Here is a 21,019-nt window from a genome sequence, read left to right on the forward strand (position 1 = left end):
ATAAAACGGAAAAGCTTACAGTTGCAAAGCAAGTTATTACCAGAGCTCTAAACTCATTTGGATGTGAGAGTTGGACCATAAAGAAAGCTGAGCACTGAAGAATTGATGCTTTTGAACTGCGGTGTTGCAGAAGACTCTTGAGAGTCCTCTGGACTGCAAGGAGATCAAACTAGTCAATCCTAAAGGAAATCAGTCCTGAATATTCATTGGAAGGACTGATGCTGGAGCTGAATGAAAAGAACTGACTCATTGGAAAAGACCCTGATGCTGGGAAGGATTGAAGGCAGGAGGAGAAGGGGATCACAGGGGATGAAATGGTCGGATGGCATCGCTAACTCGATGACATGAGTTTGAGCAAGCTCTGGGAGATGGTGATGGACAGGGAAACCTGGCATGCTGCAGTCCATGGGGTCACAATGAGTCAGACATGATTGAGCAACTGAACTGAATTGAAATGAAACTCATTTGGCATTTCTGAGCTTTCTCTATTATTCATTTATTCACTCATTCACCCATCTTTCCCATTATCTAGTAAGCTCTTCATCAACCCCACCCACCTGCTATCCACCCAACAACCCTCTCATCTACCTTCCAGTTCTCCTACCCCACCCCCCATCTTTTTTTCTACCATCTCTATCATTGTTGCTATTATTGTTTAGTTGCTAAGTTTTGTCCAACTCTTTTGCGACCCTGTGAACTCTAGCCTACCAGGCTCCTGTGTCCTTTGGACTTCTTAGGCAAGAATATTGGAGGGGGTTGCCATTTCCTTCTCCAGGAGATCTTCCCAACCCAGGAATCGAATCTTCATCTCTTGCGTCTTCTGCATTGGCAGACAGATTCTTTAGCACCACCTGGGAAGCACAAAGTTCAATACAAAACCTGAAATCCACATTAACATCCCATTGATCACAGAAGAAAAAAATCCGCTCAAACAAAGATAGACTTCTGTTATTGAATCAGTACATTTTCCTGGACAAAACTGGAGTACCCCATGGAGAGCAGAGAGAAGACTCACTTGTCACGCAAAGAGGGATCTCTTCTGCATGACTGAGCCATCAAGAGAAATGTGAATGAAAAGCAGTCGCTGTTGCAGCCTTTACAATAGCCAAGACATGGAAACAACCTAAACGTCCATCGAGAGATGAGTGGACAAAGAAGAAGTGGTACATACATATGGTGGAATATTACCCAGTCATTAAAAAGAACAAAAGAATGCTATTTGCAGCAACATGGATGGAACTTGGGATTAACATACTAAGCAAACTAAGTCAGAGAGTGAAAGACAGATACCATATGATGCCACTTAGGTGTGGAATGTAAAATACAGCACAAATGAACCTGTCTATGAAACAGAAACAGACTCACATAGAGAACAGACGTGTGGTTGCCAAGGGGGCAGGGTTGGGGAGAGGGAAGTTTGGGGAGTTTGGGATTAGTGGATGCAAAGTACTATATATAGAATGGATAACTAAAAGTCCTGTATAGCACAGGGAAATATATTCAATATCCTGTGATAAACCATAATGGAAAAGAATATGAAATATGTATGTGCGTACCTGAGACACTTTGCTGTACTGCAGAAATTAACACAACACTGTAAATCAACTATACTTCAATAAAAAATTTGTAAGCAGTTGCTTAAAGTTAATACTGATTCTTTAGTTTTAATTAAGATGAACACATTATTTGTTGTCCAAAATGTGGACCTTTTAGGAGTAAAAGGGGACAGTTACTAATAATCATGCTGGAAAATAAGCATAAACCAAATTGATCTAAACCAGGACTGTTCTAGATAAATTAGAACATGGTCTCTTATACATATATTCTCCTGGAACTCTAAAGTGGTATTCCTGTACAGTATTTTGTGATCTCTTTTAATTATAGACCATGTGATATGTGAATTGTTTATTTATAGTAAAAAAAAAAATAGAGATTTTTAAAGATTGTGTAATGGTATAACTCACACCTGCCTTTTTTAATAGCATTAATTTCCTGTACATTTACTAGTTAGCACTCCAATTTGGAATTGTCTAGATACTTCATTTCTTCCCTTCTGTTGTCTTGCTTTGGGGTTGATTGCAACCCCATTCATTCAGTGGAAATGTGTAAATTACTTGTGCAGGCATAACATTTACCAAGGTGACGTGGGGGCTGTCAAAGAGGAGGAACACCCAACCATTATGTCTCGGCAGTTCACGGTATAGCTGGGGATCCTGGTCTAACAGCATTCGCACAAAATTACTACTCCAAGTAAGCAGTTGGTTGCATGTAGGCCACAGCAAGAAGATCAGGTGACAGAGAAGCACCAAAGGGGAACAAGTCAAGGGCCAGGGAAAGCTAATTAGAGGGAGCAGAGAGACAGGGCTCAGACAGTAAGTTCACTCAGGTCAGACTAGCTCTTGTTGCCAACTCTGGTGGATAATAGGTGGGAATTTTTTATTTATAAAAGATGTGGTTGTGGCTTGTATAACTTGATAACATCTGAAGTAACTTATCCTTCCTCTGAACTCTGACATCTATTTTACATATGCTAGGTGTGTGATCTTGGACAGATTTCTCAGCCCTCCTGGTCTCAGTTTCCTCATTATAAAATGAGAATTATGATAGTACCTAGTCATAAAACTAAGTTGTTAAAGTGGTTAATTTATAGAAAGAATAGAGGATAATGCCTGGTATCAGAAAAATGTTGGAAAAGGACTGTTCTTACCAATATAACAAGACATCTTTAGAGAAAAAATACGTTTTCATCAATATAAGTTAATGCTGCTGCTGCTGCTAAGTCGCTTCAGTCATGTCCGACTCTGTGTGACCCCATAGACAGCAGCCCACCAGGCTCCCCCGTCCCTGGGATTATCCAGGCAGGAACACTGGAGTGGGTTGCCATTTCCTTCTCCAGTGCATGAAAGTGAAAAGTGAAAGTGAAGTCGCTCAGTCGTGTCTGACCCTCAGCGGCCCCATGGACTGCAGCCTTCCAGGCTCCTCCGTCCATGGGATTTTCCAGGCAAGAGTCCTAGAGTGGGGTGCCATTGCCTTCTCCATATAAGTTAATATTTGATTGCAATTTACCTCATGGACAGTATCCCCAACATAACCTTTTATTTAACTCTCTTTTTTGGTACTGTTTATTTCCTTTCATTTTTATTGAGGTATTAATTGACATATAGCACTATGGTACTGAGCGACTTCACTTTCACTTCTCACTTTCATGCATTGGAGAAGGAACTGGCAACCCACTCCAGTGTTCTTGCCTGGAGAATCCCAAGGATGGGGGAGCCTGGTGGGCTGCCGTCCATGGGGTCTCACAGAGTCGGACACGACTGAAGCGACAGCAGCAGCAGCAGCAGCAGCAGCACTATGGTATCTCACTCCAGTATTCTTGCCTGGAGAATCCCATGGACAGAGGAGCCCAGTGGGCTACAGTCCAGGGTCACAAAGAGAGGGACACCACTAAAGTGACCTGAAAGAAAGTGAAAGTCGCTCAGCCCTGTCTGACTGTTTGCTACCCCATGCTATGGAATTCTCTAGGCCAGAATACTGGAGTGGGTAGTCTTTCCCTTCTCCAGGGGATCTTCCCAGCCCAGGGGTAGAATCCAGGTCTCCTGCATCGCGGGCGGACTCTTTACCACTAGGGAAGGCCAACATGCACTATATATAAGTTTACAGTGTGCAGCTTAATGATTTTAATGACTTTACATTATGAAATGATTATCCCAGTTTAGTGAACAGTCAGACCCTCATATGGACACAAAATGAAAAAATAAAAATGTTTTCTTGTAACTCTTAACAGCATTCATTTATCTGTAACATATGGAAATGCTGTACTTGACATATTTATCAGGCCAAACATAATCTTAATTTGCCCTTATTGTTTGTCACTTTGTTTTTACAGCTCGAAAGTCCAAGAAGTTGGGGAAGTTAAAAGGGATTCACGAGGAACAGGCGCAGCAGCCTCCACCCCCACCCCCGCCCCCCCAGAGCCCGGAGGAAGGCACTACATACATCGCGCCTGCGCAAGAGCCCTCGGTCAACTCGGCGCTGGTCCCGCAGCTCTCCACAATCTCGCGAGCGCTCACACCTTCGCCCTCTATCATCCTTGAAACCATCGAGCCCGAGGTTGTATATGCAGGCTATGACGGCTCCAAACCAGATACAGCCGAAAACCTGCTCTCCACCCTCAACCGCTTAGCCGGCAAGCAGATGATCCAAGTTGTGAAGTGGGCGAAGGTACTTCCAGGTAAGGATGGGCTCTCCTTTCTGGGGCTCCATCCTGGACTGGGCGCCTCAGGGCCACAGAGTGCGCCATATGCAACGGTGCGATTGAGTTAGCGTTCGTCTCAATCCTGAGACCCAGTTTTTTGTTTTTAACTCGATGTCAAATTCAGTGTGTAGAAAGAGTCTGGTGAGTGTGCTCATCTCTCTTGAGAAGTTAGAGTTAAGTATTCTAGTGTTAATATAATGTATGCATTTCTTATGTTGAGGATTGAAATGGAACATTTCATCCCAGTAATATTAATAAGGTAAAACACATTCTAGGTGTCAAAGCCCAAAATAAGCCCATTATTAGCAGCTCATAACAAGAGCTAATCTAAGCCTAAACCAGGTTAAGACATACACACTACTGTATATGAAATAGTTATATATACTATATATGGGCTTTTCAGGTGATGCTAGTGGTAAAGAACCCACCTGCCAGTGCAGGAGATGTAAGAGACCTGTTTTTAATCCCTGAATTGGGAAGATTCTTTGGAGAAGGACATGGCAACCCACTCCAGTATTCTTTCCTGAAGAATCCCATGGATGGAGGAGCCTGATGGACTATGGTCCACAGGGTCACAAAGAGTCAGACATGAATGAAGCAACTGAGCATGCACGCACATACTATATGTATCTATATATAACATATATATAGCACAAGGAACTCTACTCAATACTCTGTAATGACCTCTATGGGAAAAGAGTCTAAAAAAGAATGGAGATATATATCCTGAATTATAACTGTATATATATAAAGTTATATATTCTGTATATAAATTGATTCAATTTGCTATACACCTAAAACTAACACAATATTGTAAATCAATTATGCTCCAGTAAATATTAATTTTTGAAAAAGACCTGTCAAGTAAGCTTTAGGGGACTCTGCATCTTGCTGAAAATACCATCTTACTTTGAGCACCCTTTAAATTGTCCTTGAAATTCCTAATTTAGTCAATTTTTATGCTGTAGAATTTTATTAATAAGGTCCCTGTTAATCTATGGAAACATCGCTTAGAATTGCACTCACATTGTCCCAGTTCATTAATCCAAAGCCATTTCTTAGATGACCCGTGGTCATCCAGCAGCCATAAAACGAAAGATCATCAGAAGCCCCAGTTCTTTGAAGGGAGGCTTGCCCAGGTGAAACTACATGAACAGAAGGATGCCCTGGTGCCCCTTGGAGTACAGAGGGTAGAAAAAGAAACGAATGAAGGACTTGAGGCCCAGAAAGGGAGACTGAGTGAGGCAGGACCAGCGCCAAGGATGCCTGAGGACATGCGTGCTCAGTTATTCAGTCGTGTCCGACTCTTAGACCCCTATAGACTGTAGCCTGCCAGATTCTTCTGTGTTTGGGATTCTCCAGGCAAGAATACTGGAGACGGTTGCCATTTCCTCCTCCAGGGCATCTTCCTGACCCTGAACCCGCGTCTCCTGCGTTGCAGGCAGATTCTTTACCGTGGAGCTATTGAGGAAGCCCTGCCAAGGATGCATATTCTGCCTCAAAAGTCTGGTTATTCCCGACTAGGGGAAGCAAGGAATAAGACTTTTTAAATCTCTGCAAACTTATGAAAATTAACCAGGAAACCAAGCTTCCCTGGTGGCTCAGACAGTAAAGAGTCTGCCTGCAGTGTGGGAGACCTGAGTTCGATCCCTGGGTTGGGAAGATCCCCTGGAGAAGGAAGTGGCAACTCACTCCAGTATTCTTTCCTGGAGAATTCCATGGACAAAGGAGCCTGGTGGGCTACAGGCTATGAGGTCACAGAGTCATACTCGACTGAGTGACTAACTTTCACTTCACTTTATGAAAACTAAAATCTTCCACCACTATTGCAGGTATGCAGTAGTAGACAGTCATTAAATTATCTTTGGTTTGAAGATATCAGTTGTGAGTAGGCTGAAGCAAATGGCACAGGTTAACACAAATTCTTTCCGTCTCGCGTCGGACACGACTGAGCAACTGAACTGAACTGAGCTGAAGGGTGGTAGACCACCATCCACAGTGAAACGTCCAGGATATCTTAGTTTTCTTTGCCCTGGCAGTTTATGCTTCTTGAGAATTTAGAGTGAATTCAACATAAAATGTTAAACAAGGCCAGGTCCATGATAGCTACCCTGGAAGGAACTGTGGAATTGCTTTGAGTCGATGAGAAGAGAGGGGGCAGTGGGGGTGGACTTGAGCTTTTTCCTGGGATGTACTTAAATGCTAAGTGTGTTCTGTGGTAAATTGTTCTGTTCTTCAGGATTTAAAAACCTGCCTCTTGAGGACCAAATAACCCTCATCCAGTATTCTTGGATGTGTCTGTCGTCATTTGCCTTGAGCTGGAGATCATACAAACATACAAACAGCCAGTATCTCTATTTTGCACCAGACCTAGTCTTTAATGAGTAAGTACCTATTCATTAGCCTTCATAAAATAAACTGAAGAGTTATTCATTATGCTTTTTTATGATTTTTTTTTTAAGTGAAGCAAATGTTTTATTGAAATCAGTGGTCAAATCACAATCTATCCAAATGAACGTAACGCTACATTGTTCTTAAAAGAGTGGACACAAATATGGCACAGATAACAATCCAGCCTCTATCAAAATACCATTTGTAAAGACCCTGACTTATTTCGTGCTGTGTGTGAATGGGGGTCCAGCATATAAGGTGAACTCAAAAGCAGTCAGTTCTTCTCCTGATAACGTGAAAACTTTTCACTGCTTTGCCTCAAAATGAAAGCACACGCATCCGTCCAAACAACCGTAACAGTTAGGAGAAAAGACTCCAAATGGTTTCTAAACAGATGTACCTTTATGGAAGAATACACTGATATGTGTGTGTGGCTTTTTTGGTTGTGCTGGGTCTTCATTGCTGCACGCAGGCTTTCTCTAGTTGTGGTGAGCAGCGCGTGGACTTTCTCTGTTTGCAGTGCGTGGGCTTCTTGCGGTGGCCCCTCTGGTTATAGAGCTTAGGTTCCAGGGCATGTGGGCTTCAGCAGTTGTAGCACATGGGCCCCATAGTTACAGGCTCTAGAGTGCAGGCTTCAGAAATTGTGGCAAATGGGCTTTAGCTCCTCCGTGGCATGTGGAATCTTCCCAGACCAGGAATTGAACCCGTAACGCCGGCGTTGGCAGGCGGACTCCTATCCACTGTAGGGAAGTCCCACCAATATTTTTCAAGAGCTAAAAAGCTATCAGGACTTTCCTGATAGCTGGTGGTCCAGTGGTTAAGACTCCCACGTTTCTTTGCAGTAGGTATGGGTTTGATCCTTTACTGGGGAACTGAGATCCCACATGCCATGCAGCAAGGCCAAAAAATTTTAAAAATTAGAAAACAAAAGCAAATAGAAAAAGCTATCGTTTGAGAACTTAAAAATTACTTTTTATAAAATTATAATGCACATGTCTGAGTAGATGTAAGAAATTGTCCCAAAGAAAGACAGTCCAGTTGGCTCCCAAAACTTGATTGGTACAAAGCCACAATTAATAGAAAGGCATCTCTTTTGCTGTCTGCTCCAGTTGGGAAGACTGTCTAATTTCTAGGAAATGTGAGCGTATAAAGTGCCAGTTTTTGAGCACGTTCATAGAATGATTCTTTTGTTAACAGTATACAGCTGCTCAATGTGTTTTCATGACAATCATAATTACCCTTCTTTGCAATCGTAAGAGAAGCCAAAATGTTATTCTGTAGTGAAACATTTTTAGTTTTATCATGCATTTTAAAAAGATTGAAAGAACTGTAATAGACTTTTCTTTGGCCATGAATTCCTCCCTATGTTAAGTTTAACATTTTAATATTGTTTGCATTCTACATTAGCACATTCCGTTTATGTTTATATCTAGCCATGCTTCTTTGTAATTGTTGGGTCAAGAAATACTTAAAATAAAAAGGAACATTTGAATGATGATAGTAACCACAGCCATATTCTAACAGATGGCTCTCTCTAGAGATATGAAAATAGGGGAGGAAGCAGAGGAGAATTAGATTGGTGAGGTAAGAGAGAGAAGGGACATGAAAGATTCACGGTGGACACATAGTGCCTAAATACCTAAACTGTACTGGTGGTAGTTTTCCTGAGAAAATCATTTCACCCAAATATAGCAGACCAGAGAGGCAATTTTAGTTCAAGATAAATGAGGAGCATCAGTTGTTGGTTCCTGGGGTGACCCTTCTTTTGGCAATCAGAACAAATAATTCTATGAGTACATAAATTTTTACCAAAAGCATGAAGTGAGGCCAAACAACTGACATGCATGTTTTAATTTGTTTGTTTTCCTCAATAATCAGCTGATATTAAATAGGAAGCTTGTTTTTCAATGTGGTCTATAAACCAAAAGGAAAACATTTTGGGATTCCCCAAGGGTCCACTGGTTAGGCCACTGTGCTTCCACTGCTGGGAGCCCGGGTTTGATCCCTGGCTGGGGAACTGAGATCCTGTAAGCTGCTCAGTGTGGCCAAGAAAAAAAAAAGAAAGCATATTAAGGAGGGTCTTTGCTTTAAGAGGACATGTGGGTAAATTAGAATCTCTTAGTTCCATCCAGATGCCTCCTTCAGGTTTTAACAGAAGATTCAAATGATCCATTTAATCTTATTCAGTGACTCTTTTGATTCTTTATTGTAAAATGTGTTTAATATAAAGTGTTCCTCTTTAACCATTCGTGGTACAACAGTAGCATTCATTACATTGACTTCGTTGTGCTCCATCACCACCCATCTCCAGGACTTTTTTCATCATCTCAACAGAAACTCTAGACCCGTTGAGCAATAACTCAGCATCCTCCTTTCCCCCAAAGCCCTGATAACTTGCCTATTCTAGATATTTCATATAAATGGAACCATGTAATATGTGTCCCTTTTTTTTGGTCTGGCTTATTTCACTTAGCATAAAGTTTTCAAGGGTCATCCTTACTGTAGCAGGTATCAGAGTTTCATTTCACGGCTGGATAATATTCCACATGGTATGTGTGTAGACTTTATCTCATTATTTGCAGCTTCTGTATTGGTGCATTGGTCTTCTGGCACATTTATCTGTAAACCCAGTAAGTTTGAGGTGCCTGACGTGTGCATTTCAGCTGAGATTCTGCCACCTTGTTTCAGTTCTCATACGGTAAACAAGTATCTTTTACATGGTCTATTTAGTACCATTTTTGCATTGTTGTGCTTTTTTTCTGATGATTTCACTGTTTAAGATGACCCATGAACAGAATGCTGTAGTGCTTTCTGGTGTTCCTAAGTGCAAGAAGGCTGTGAGGGGTGTGATGTATTTTTTAGGGAAAAAATAAAGATGTTCGATAAGCTTCTATCAGGCATGAGTAATGGGACTGTTTGCTATGAGCTCAGTATTAATGAATCAACAATATATGTTAATAGGGTGTCTTTTAAACAGAAGTACACACAAAGCAAGATTAGGTGTAGATCAGTTGATGAAAATGTTATGAGTGGTAGCTCTCAGGAACCTCACCCTGTATGTCCCTTTGAAGGAGATATAGCTCAGTATTAGCTATTTTTGTGTCTGCTGTAACTTTATAGAACACAGTTACCATATTTGTTTCTTTTATTTTTACCAAGTAGAATTGACCACATTTTATCCATTCACAGACGCTGATAAAATTAATGTCATTGAAGGTTTTTTAGAAGTAGACAAGAAACCGAATACAGACGAAAAGGTCATATAAGCTCTATGCATTTATTTATTCTAGAAAATATTCATAGAAATATGGAAATAACCAAAAACTTCCCTTCTAACATTATAAGTAATTAAATAATATGACATTGAATAATTACTAGAATGAACATTTTGTTCCCTGTTCTTAAAAGCTCTGACCTCAACTGCAGCCTAGACTTATTATGTTTTCTCTCAAGTAGAAAGAGCAAGGCAGAAAAAAAAATTTTTTGCATTTTTCACAGTTGGGAGGAAAACCTATTCCCAGTAAACATTTGGAAATGGCATAAAGCCTTTTCGTCAAATCCCATCAACAAATAGAGTTGTTGTGGTGACTCAATCACAAGGTGCTATCACAGACCCTATATATTTTAGGGAAATTAATAAGTTGCAGAGTATGGGGTACAGCTGAAGTTTGTATATGCGTCCTTCATCCTGCATTTATTGAGGAGATATTTACTAACACTCATCAATTTTCTAAGTGATTTTGAATTGTGAAATATATTAATATACCGTATCTCATGGAATATATAGTCTAATGGAAGAAACAGACATTATAAAAAAATTCTAAGATCATAATTGTGATAAGTACTGAAAGAAGAGTACTTTGAGAGCAGTTAAGGAGAGGTATTGGTCTAGACAGTGAAGGATTCCCTGGGATTGATGAAGCTAGTGTCATCCAGGGCCAGGAAGTACAGGAGGAGGAGAGTTGATTTAGGCTGAGGGACCAGCACTGAATGCAAGGCAGCATCACAATGGACCTGGATACAATACAAAGATGCCCAATGGCAGAATCAGCGTGAGTTGTGTGTGGTTGGATTCTGATAGAAATTGGAGAGGAGGAAGAGGAAGTAGTTGTGCAAGATGACTTTCAGGCCTCAGCCATAAGTACCAGGGGAGACATGGCACCACTCACTGGGTTAAAGAGCTGGATTAGAGGACCAGGGTTTGAGAGGGAAGAGCATGAGGCCAGTTTTAAATGTGTTAAGATTGAATTGCCTTTGACTCATTGTCTGAGAGGACATGCCAACCGGTCAGTTAACTATACAGATCAGAAGCCTAATGAGAGGTCCTGCTGGAGCGAGAAATTTTCAAATACATCTTAGAGGTGGGAGTTAAAAGAAGAAAGATACGAGAGTGTTATCTCACAGATTCCAGGGAAAGAGAGAACTTTGGAAAAGGAGCTGTGGTGACCAGTGCTAAATGCTATCACAGTCCCAGTAAAATGGGGGCTGGAAGGCTTGAACATGCTTCTCCCAGGCCTGCCGACAACTTCTGAACATGCCTCCGCGTTCCCCCCAGTCAGTGCCCATACCTTTTACCAAAGAGAAGGAGACAAGGTGCCTTTTTGTGCAGGGAGTAATGCATGCCATTCAGCTGAGGATAGAATGCACTGATGGGGCCCACCCTTGCTCTCCCACTCACCCTCAACTCCTTGGACCCCTCTTACCTGTGTTGGCAGCTCTTTGTCAGTGTCCGTATCCCTCCCCTGTTTGATAGCACCTGCTCCTTGAAATCACAACCTCTGTCTTAATCATTTGTTAATTTCCAGCCCTTGGCATTGTGTCCAAGGCATAGCACGTTCTCCATAAATATTTGTGGAATAAATGAAGTATTGAGCAAATGCACCAAATAATCTATTCATCAAGAGAGATTTTTAATTATCATTGCTATTTATGAGGTTAAAGTTTATGACCAAGACTGTGATGCAGAAATGATTTGTTTTCACCAATAGAGGTGTAGCTAGATTTAAAATGGAGAAGAAAACTTGAATAGTTGATTGTGTGTTTGCCTTCAACTGTGAAATGATTCTGAGAGTTCCCAAAGATCTTATCCTTCAGCTGTTATTGGAGCTAAAGGAAAGATGCGAAGTAGGGAATAAGGAGAACATTATTTTAAAGTTTTTATTAAACTTTGGGGTGAAGATATGAGTTAGTACTTTAAATTAGAATACTAGAATTTTTATTATAAACTCAAAACTTTCAAATATGTATTAAATGATTCATTATTTCAATTTTGCCTTGAAACAGCTTATCAAATATGGCTTCAGATCACTGCAAGTATTCAAATTTCTTATCGATTTCAATACATATATTAAAACTCCCGTTTAAGCCTGTAATGAAATTTCTTCAAATTTTTGTAATTTCTGAAATGAAGGTTCAGTGTTTTGTTCTCTTTTAAGTCCAGCCAATAAGACAGATGGGTCATGGTGGAGAGTTCTGACAAAATGTGGTCCACTGGAGAAGGGAATGGCAAACCACTTTAGTATTCTTGCCTTGAGAACCCCATGAACATTATGAAAAGTCAGAAAGATAGGACACTGAAAGATGAACTCCCCAGGTCGGTAGGTGCCCAGTATGCTACTGGAGAAGAGAGGAGAAATAACTCCAGAAAAAATGAAGGGATGGAGCCAAAGCAAAAACAGCACCAAGTTGTGGATGTGACTGGTGTAAGAAGCAAGGTCTGATGCTGTAAAGAGCAATATTGCATAGGAACTTGGAATGTTAGATCCATGAATCAGGGCAAATTGGAAGTGGTCAAACAGGAGATGGCAAAAGTGAACATCAACATTCGAGGAATCAGCAAACTAAAATGGACTGGAATGGGTGAATTTAACTCAGATGACCATTATATCTACTATTGTGAGCAAGAATCCCTTAGAAGAAATGGAGTAGCCATCATAGTCAATAAAAGAGTCCAAAATGTAGTACTTGGATGCAGTCTCAAAAATGACAGAATGATCTCTGTTCGTTTCCAAGGCAAATCATTCAATCACAGTAATCCAAGTCTATGACCCGATCAGTAATGCTGAAGAAGCTGAAGTTGAAAGGGTCTATGAAGACCTACAAGACCTTTTAGAACTAACACCCAAAAAGGATGTCCTTTTCATTATAGGGGACTGCAATGCAAAAGTGGAAAGTCAAAAAACACCTGGAGTAACAGGCAAATTTGGCCTTGGAGTACACAATGAAGCAGGGCAAAGGCTAATACAGTTTTGCCAAGGGAACGCACTGGTCATAGCAATCACCCTCTTCCAACAACACAAGAGAAGGCTTTACACATGGACATCACCAGATGGTCAACACCGAAATCAGATTGATTATATTCTTTGCAGCCAAAGATGGAGAAGCTCTATACAGTCAGCAAAAACAAGACCAGGAGCTGACTGTGGCTCAGATCATGAACTCCTTATTGCCAAATTCAGACTGAAATTGAAGAAAGTAGGGTTGGGTGGCTGTCCATGGGGTTGCACAGTCCGACACGACTGAAGCGCCTTAGCAAGCAAGCAAAGGAAAACCACTAAACCATTCAAGTATGACCTAAATCAAATCCCTTATGATTATACAGGGGAAGTGAGAAACAGATTTAAGGGACTAGATCTGATAGATAGAGTGCCTGATGAACTATGGATGGAGGTTCGTGACATTGTACAGGAGACAGGAATCAAGACCATCCCAAAGAAAAAGAAATGCAAAAAAGCAAAATGGCTGTCAAGGAGGTCTTATAAATAGCTGTGAAAAGAAGAGAAGTTAAAAGCAAAGGAGAAAAGGAAAGATATAGCCATTTGAATGCAGAGTTCCAAAGAATAGCAAGGAGAGAGAAGAAAGCCTTCCTCAGTGATCAATGCAAAGAAATAGAGGAAAACAATAGAATAGGAAAGACTAGAGATCTCTTCAAGAACATTAGAGATGCCAAGGGAACATGTCACACAAAGATGGGCTCAATAAAGGACAGAAATGGTATGGACCTAACAGAAGCAGAAGATATTAAGAAGAGGTGGCAAGAATACACGGAAGAACTGTACAAAAAAGATCTTCATGACCCAGATGATCACAATGGTGTGATCACTCACCTAGAGCCAGATATCCTGGAATGCAAAGTCAAGTGGGCCTTAGGAAGCATCACTATAAACAAACCTAGTCGAGGTGATGGAATTCCAGTGGAGCTATTTCAAATTCTAAAAGATGATGATGTCAAAGTGCTGCACTCAGTTTGTCAGCAAATTTGGAAAACTCAGCAGTGGCCACAGGACTGGAAAAGGTCAGTTTTCATTCCAGTCCAAACGAAAGGCAATGCCAAAGAATGATCAAACTACCGCACAATTGCACTCATCTTACACACGAATTAAGCAATGCTTAAAATTCTCCAAGACAGGCTTCAACAATAAGTGAACTGTGAACTTCCAAATGTTCAAGCTGGTTTTAGAAAAGGCAGAGGAACCAGAGATCAAGTTGCCAACATCTGCTGGATCATCGAAAAAGCAGGAGAATTCCAGAAAAACATCTATTTCTGCTTTATTGACTATGCCAAAGCCTTTGAGTGTGTGGATCACAATAAACTGTGGAAAGTTCTGAAAGAGATGGGAATACCAGACCACCTGACCTGCCTCTTGAGAAATCTGTATTCGGCTCAGGAAGCAACAGTTAGAACTGAAAACTGGACATGGAACAACAGACTGATTCCAGATCAGGAAAGGAGTATGTCAAGGCTGTATATTGTCATCCTGCTTATTTAACTTATATGCAGAGCACATCATGAGAAACACTGGGCCAGATGAAGCACAAGCTGAAATCAAGATTGCCAGGAGAAATATCAATAACCTCAGATATGCAGATGACACCACCCTTATGGCAGAAAGTGAAGAAGAACTAAAGAGCCTCTTGATGAAAGTGCAAGAGGAGAGTGAAGAAGTTGGCTTAAAGCTCAACATTCAGAAAACTAAGATCATGGCTTCTGGTCCCATCACTTCATGGGAAATAGATGGGGAAACAGTGGAAACAGTGGCAGACTTTACTTTGGGGGGCTTCAAAATCACTGCAGATGGTGATTGCAGCCATGAAATTAAAAGATGCTTACTGTTTGAAAGGAAAGTTATGACAAATCCAGATAGCATATTAAAAAGCAGAGACATTACATTGCCAACAAAGGTCTGTCTATTTAAAGCTGTGGTTTTTCCAGTAGTCATGTATGGATGTGAGAGTTGGACTATAAAGAATGCTGAGCGCTGAAGAATTGATGCTTTTGAACTGTGGTGTTGGAGAAGTCTCTTGAGAGTCCCTTGGACTGCAAGGAGATCCAACCAGTCCATCCTAAAGGAGATCAGTCCTGGGTGTTCATTGGAAGGACTGATGTTGAAGCTGAAACTCTAATACTTTGGCCACCTGATGCAAAGAATTGACTCATTTGAAAAAGACCCTGAAGCTGGGAAAGACTGAAGGCAGGAGAAGGGGATGACAGAGGAGATGGTTGAATGGCATCACAGACTCAATGGACATGATTTTGGGTAAACTCTGGGAGTTGATGATAGACAAGGAGGCCTGGCGTGCTTTAGTCCATGGGGTTGCAGAGTCGGACACTGAGCAACTGAACTGAATATTTTATAATTAAAAGTATATATATTTATTAATTTTATTGAGGTATGGTTGATTTACAGTGCTAGGTTAATTTCTACTGTACCACAGTGACTTAGTTATACAAATATATTGATCTATTTTTTTCATATTGTTTCCCATTGTAGTTTATCATAGGATATTGAATATGATTCCTGTGCTATACAGTAGGAGGTTGTTTCTCCATCTGATATATACTAGTTTGTATCTGCTAGTCCCAAACTCCCAATCCATCCCTCCACTCACTCTCCCCCTTGGCAATCACAAGTCCATTCTCTATGTCTGTGAGTCTTTTTCTGTTTCATAGATAGGTTATTTGTGCTGTGTCTAATCAGTGCTTTAAATTCCATGTATATATATTGTATAGTATTTGTCTCCTTCTGTCCAAGTTAGCTCACTTAGTATGATAATTTCTAGGCCCATCCATGTTGCTACAAATGAAATTGTTTCATTCTTTTTAATGGTTGAGTAATAGAGAATGAAAAGTGTATTTAAAAAGCATGTTTGTATTGTTTCAGAGCCCAATTTTTTTTTTAAATGCATTTTGGATGAATTTTCACTGACTTTGTAGCTCTGAACCTTTAATTGTTTGGGTTCAGAGACTGTTGGTAAGAGAGAGTTTAAGTCTCCGTGCCCCTTTCTGAGTCTCTCAGGTGAGAGCTGGGTGCGACTACCTGGGGGACCTTGTTTGACCAGCTTGTGAGCTCAGCCCACCCTGCCCTCTGGGCTCAGAGCTGCTCATCTGATGGCAGTGCCAGTAGAGAAGTGCAGGAGGCAGTTATCAGCTGCTTCAGACCATGGAGGGCTGCCTGCCCTTGTTTTATCCCTACTGAGGGCCACCATAGTCCAGCTGACTTCAGAGAGGGGCTCTCCCCAGGCCGCTCTGCCCAAGGAACCATCCCTTCAAGATCCCTCTGCACCTAAAGTCCTAAAGCTCCAGGAGGCTTGCCTGAGAGGGGCTGCATCTTGCGGGCCAGTACAGGTTGTTCAGGCTGGAATCGGTGTCCCCACAGGGGCCCAGAGGGTTGGAGTGAGACTGAGACATGCCCCACCCTTGTTTCCCGAGGGGCTGATCAATATTCCTGAGCCATAGGAGGTGACTTCGGTGCCTGAGCCTTGATCCAGCCAGGCTGGGGTGGGTGACTGACGGGCAGGGCGTGGGGTGTGCCTGGCTCACACCCCCAGCACTGGCTCCCTCTGCTTCCCCCTCTATGCCCAGCCTCTCCTCCCCTCCCCGGTTGCCTTGCTCCTGCTTTCAGGTCTGATTTCTCCCCTCCCTCTGTTCCACTGAACTGTGGAGTTGCGGTAGTTTCTGGCTTCTGACCACCTCCTTTTCCCCCTCCCCTCCCCACTTACTCATCTCTTCCCTCCTCACCTTTCATTTCTGGGGCAGTATAGGGGAATAAACTGTGTAAGAAGAAAGTCCTCCTCTGTCTCCATGAGCCCCTCCCATGCCCCAGGCCCTGGACCAGAAGCTGGAGGGCCAAGGCCATCGGTAGAATGATCTGAGCGCTTGGCTTGCCAAGCAGGACTCAGACCCCCACTTAGATAGTATGAAAGCTGCTCATCTCATCACATGTCCCACCTCCACATGCCCATCTGCCCTCCTCACCCAGGCCCAGCCTCTGTAGATGGTCAAGTGCGAGATTCCTGAACAAAGAAAAACAATTTTGCAAATAGTAAGTGATAATTCCTTGTCTTCAAGGGACAGAAACATTGCAGAATGGAACTAGCTTTTTTTGCACAAAAGTGGGCATAAAGGTTTGACATAGTTATCCTTCCAAGGAGCAAGAGTCTTAATTTCATGGCTGCAGTCACGATCTTGCATTTACTTTGGAGCCCAAGAAACTGAAATCTGACACTGTTTCCACATTTTCCCCATCTATTTGCCATGAAGAAATAGGACTCTTGAAAGCCCTTTGGACAGCAGGAAGATCAAACAAATCAATCCTAAAGGAAATCAACCCTGAATATTCATTGGAAGGACTGATGCTGAAGCTCTGATACTTTGGCCACCTGATACAAAGAGCTGACTCATTGGAAAAGACCCTGATGCTCGGAAAAATTGAGGGCAAGAGGAAGAGGGGGTGACAGAGGATGAGACGGTTGGATGGCATCACTGACTCAACTGACATGAGTTTGAGGAAACTCAGGGAGATAATGAAGGACAGAGAAGCCTGGCATGCTGCAGTTGATGGGGTCGCAAAGAGTTGGACACAATTGAGTGATTAAACAACAACAACGAGGTGTAAAGGACATCTTGCCATTGGAAGGCAGACAGGCAGAGGGAGCTGCAAGGAGGGTGTAATGGGGTCTTATTTGCAAGCAACAAACAAGAAATAGTTAAGTTAGAGGACTTCTCTGGTGGTCAGTGGTTAGCACTACAGGGGTCACGGTCGTCCCTGGTCTGGGAACTAAGATCCCAGAGGAAGATTGGTGTGGCAAAAAAAAAAAAAAAAATGCTGGAGGAGGCCTAACATACTTCTGTCTTTGACATATTTAAATACTGTTCTTCCCCCTCCCACATTTGTATAGGATTGGCTAATATAGTTAATAAGGTTTACTTTAATAATTAAACTGTATACCCAACAAATAAAAGATACCCATTTCAAAAAATACTCAGTTATGTATGAGGGCAAAGGAAATGTAGGTAAAGTTCCAAAACAGAAGGGACTGTATTCTTTTTTAAAAAACAATAGTTCTTCTTTATTTCTCTTCTTTTTTAAAAAGTATTTAGAAAGATGGTAATGATGACCCTGTATGCGAGACAGCAAAAAGAGACACAGATGTATAGAACAGACTTTTGGACTCTGTGGGAGAGGGAGAGGGTGGGATGATTTGGGAGAATGGCATTGGAAAATGTATACTATCATGTAAGAAATGAATCATCAGTCTAGGTTCGATACAGGATACAGGATTCTTGGTGCTGGTGCACTGGGATGACCCAGAGAGATGATATGGGGAGGGAGGTGGGAGAGGGGTTCCGAATTGGGAACTCCTATACACCTGTGGCAGATTCATGTCAATGTATGGCAAAACCAATACAATTCAGTTCAGTTCAGTCGCTCAGTTGTGCCCGACTCTTTGTGACCCCATGAATCACAGCACGCCAGGCCTCCCTGTCCATCACCAACTCCTGGAGCATTGTAAAGTAAAATTTAAAAAAAATTAAAAAAAAAATTTCTTCCCCTTTATCAAACAAGTGGAGTAATGAGAGGTAGAGTTGCAATCAAAAGTTACTTTCAGGTATTTCAGCGGAGGAAGCCAAGGAAGGAAGGTTCCTGATGGAATGGGTAAGCTGCTCACATCAAGAAAAGTCCATCACAGGGAATTATAAGCAATATCCTGTCATGGAGAACAGTATGAAACCACGATGGAAAAGAATATGAAAAAGAACAGAAAGATGTGTATGACTGAATTACTTCTGTATAGCAGAAAGGAGCACAACATTATAAATCAACTCCGCTTCAATAAAAAAGAGAAGTTCCTGAGAGGAGTGTGCAAAGGCCAGGGACCCCCTTCACCTGAGAAGGATGAGCACACTGAGGTTACCAGTCTGTGTTTTACTTTCTAAAGGTTTTTGGGGGATATCGTTGCTTTGCAGTGTTCTTTCAGTTTCTGCTGTATAGCCCAGGGAATCAGCTTCACGTGTACACATATTCTCTCCTTTTTGAAGTTCCTTAAGAAAAAAAACAAAAGCCGTATTTTCTTTTCCTCCCGTTCAGGTCACCATAGAGCATTGAGTAGAGGTCCCTGAGCTATACAGCAGGTTCTCGTTAGTTACCTGTTCTATATATAGTCTCAATAATGCATGTATGTCAACCCCAGGCTCCTAATTCATTCCACTCCCCCTTTCCTCCTTGGTATCCATACGTATTTTTTCTCTACACCTGTTTCTATTTCTACTTTGTAAATAAGGTCGTCTACCAATTTTTTCAGGTTCCACATAAATGCATTAATATATGATATTTGCTCTTCTCTTTCTGACTGACTTCAGGTCTGTATGACAGTCTCCAGGTCCATCCATGTCTCTACAGAAATGACCCAACTTTGTTCCTTTGCATGGCTAAGGATTATTTCACTGTATAAATACACCACACCTTCTTTATCCATTCCTCAACTAGAACTGAAGTTAGGCATTCTGATTCACTTCCTGGCCCGTCTTGTCTTTCCTTATCCCTGCCTCTCGTTTTGGACCACTCTAAGGAGGAAGAGCTCTTATCTCTCACTGATACTCAGTGCATTCATTCCACAAGCACTTCCCGAGCAACTCGAATACACCGAGCACTGTTCAAGACACTGGGAATTCAACAGTGGACAAAACATGGGGCTCCGTTACTGGTGCCAGGTGGGTGGAGCTGTGGGGAAAATGAGGGCAGTGTCAGGCAGAAATCCCACCTGCCATGTCCCCAGGGAATATGGCTTAGCTAACACACCATCATCCTCATAGAAGACCATGAGAAAGTGGTTCTGAAAATAGGGGCAATTTGAAGGAATCCTCTCTCAGAGGATTTGCTAGTACCTTTGGTTAGCCCCATCGATGACCTTTGGGTGCTTTGAAAGATCCAAAGTCATTCCTGACTCAGGCCCTCTGTGCCTGCTGTCCCCTCTGTGAAGGACGGTGGTGGTTTCTTACCTTGTCTTAGCTCAAAGTATTCCTCTTCAGACAGATTTTGCCTTACCCCCAGATCTAGGGTAGACAGCCACCCTGCCTAATCCCTCCCATCATGTCCCATGTTTATTTTCTTCAGAGCAGGTGCCCTGACACCATGATGTAGGCTCAGGGAGGGGAGGAGTCTGACCTGTGTAGTTCACCGTGGCCAGCACCTGGGATACTGTCTGGCATTAGTAAGTGCTTGATGAGCTAATTAATTTTATTTTTTCTGTGTTTTTTTTTATTTTTTATTGGAATGTAATTGATTTATAATGTATCAGTATCAGGTATACAGCGAAGTGAATCAGTTATGCATACACATATATCCATTCTTTTTTAAAAAAATTCTCTTCCCATATAAGTCATTACTGAGTATTGAATTCAGTTCCCTATACTATACAGTGTGTCCTTAGTAGCTGTGGTTATCGGGTAGGGGAAGGAGAGAGGATAAATTGGGAGGTTGCGATTGACATACACACACTGCACTATATAAAATCACAGGAATTAGTTTTTAAATACTATGTGCAGCATTATTTCCCCACAGAAACTCTGTAGCAGCCAAATGACCCTTCCACATCCCTTCATCCTGTCTTGCCACTGCCATGCCTGTGCTCCTGTTTTCCTTTCCCCTCTGCCCCAAGCCCAAGCCAGAAGGTGCTTCCTCTGATCACTTCTCTTACCATCAAACTCAAGAGTGACTTTTCCCAAAAACCTCTTTTCTTCTGTCAGTTTTTTCCTGTGTTTTACATACCCGCTTTTACTCCAAGTATACTGTAAACTCCTAGAGTACAGGAATTATTTTTAAGTTTGTCTTTAACGTCTAGCAAAATGCTTTCTATATAATTGACACACAGTGGTGATGTTTAGGTTCGTAATGAATCTTCTTTCCAATACAAGGGTCAGAAGCAAGAATCCTGATGTGGATTGACCCTACAGTGCTTTAAGGGCTTAGCATGTGAATTTCATGAAAAGGCTCTTTCAGGATTGACTTCAAGAACAGTACATGCTGTAATGTATTAGTTCTTGCCTGATGTTTCTTGTAGTGTACTTGAGAAATTTCCTAAGTAGTTAAT

The 21,019-nt window shown here is 41.8% G+C and overlaps 1 protein-coding gene across 2 annotated transcripts in view; it reads left to right on the forward strand.

Annotated features, from left to right (window-relative positions):
• NR3C2 (nuclear receptor subfamily 3 group C member 2) overlaps positions 1-21,019 on the forward strand; it is a 420,091-nt gene that overhangs the window by 323,789 nt on the left and 75,283 nt on the right. Inside the window, exons 4-5 of one of the 2 annotated variants that reach the window (XM_068989925.1) lie at positions 3,890-4,234; positions 6,498-6,642. In XM_068989925.1, the coding sequence (XP_068846026.1) occupies positions 3,890-4,234; positions 6,498-6,642 (490 nt within the window). The remainder of the gene's footprint in view (positions 1-3,889; positions 4,235-6,497; positions 6,643-21,019) is intronic. The other variant, XM_068989926.1, reaches the window with a different exon arrangement.

The sequence above is a fragment of the Capricornis sumatraensis genome, chromosome 17, assembly GCF_032405125.1.
Source record: "Capricornis sumatraensis isolate serow.1 chromosome 17, serow.2, whole genome shotgun sequence".
In the NCBI taxonomy this organism is placed as follows: domain Eukaryota; kingdom Metazoa; phylum Chordata; class Mammalia; order Artiodactyla; family Bovidae; genus Capricornis; species Capricornis sumatraensis.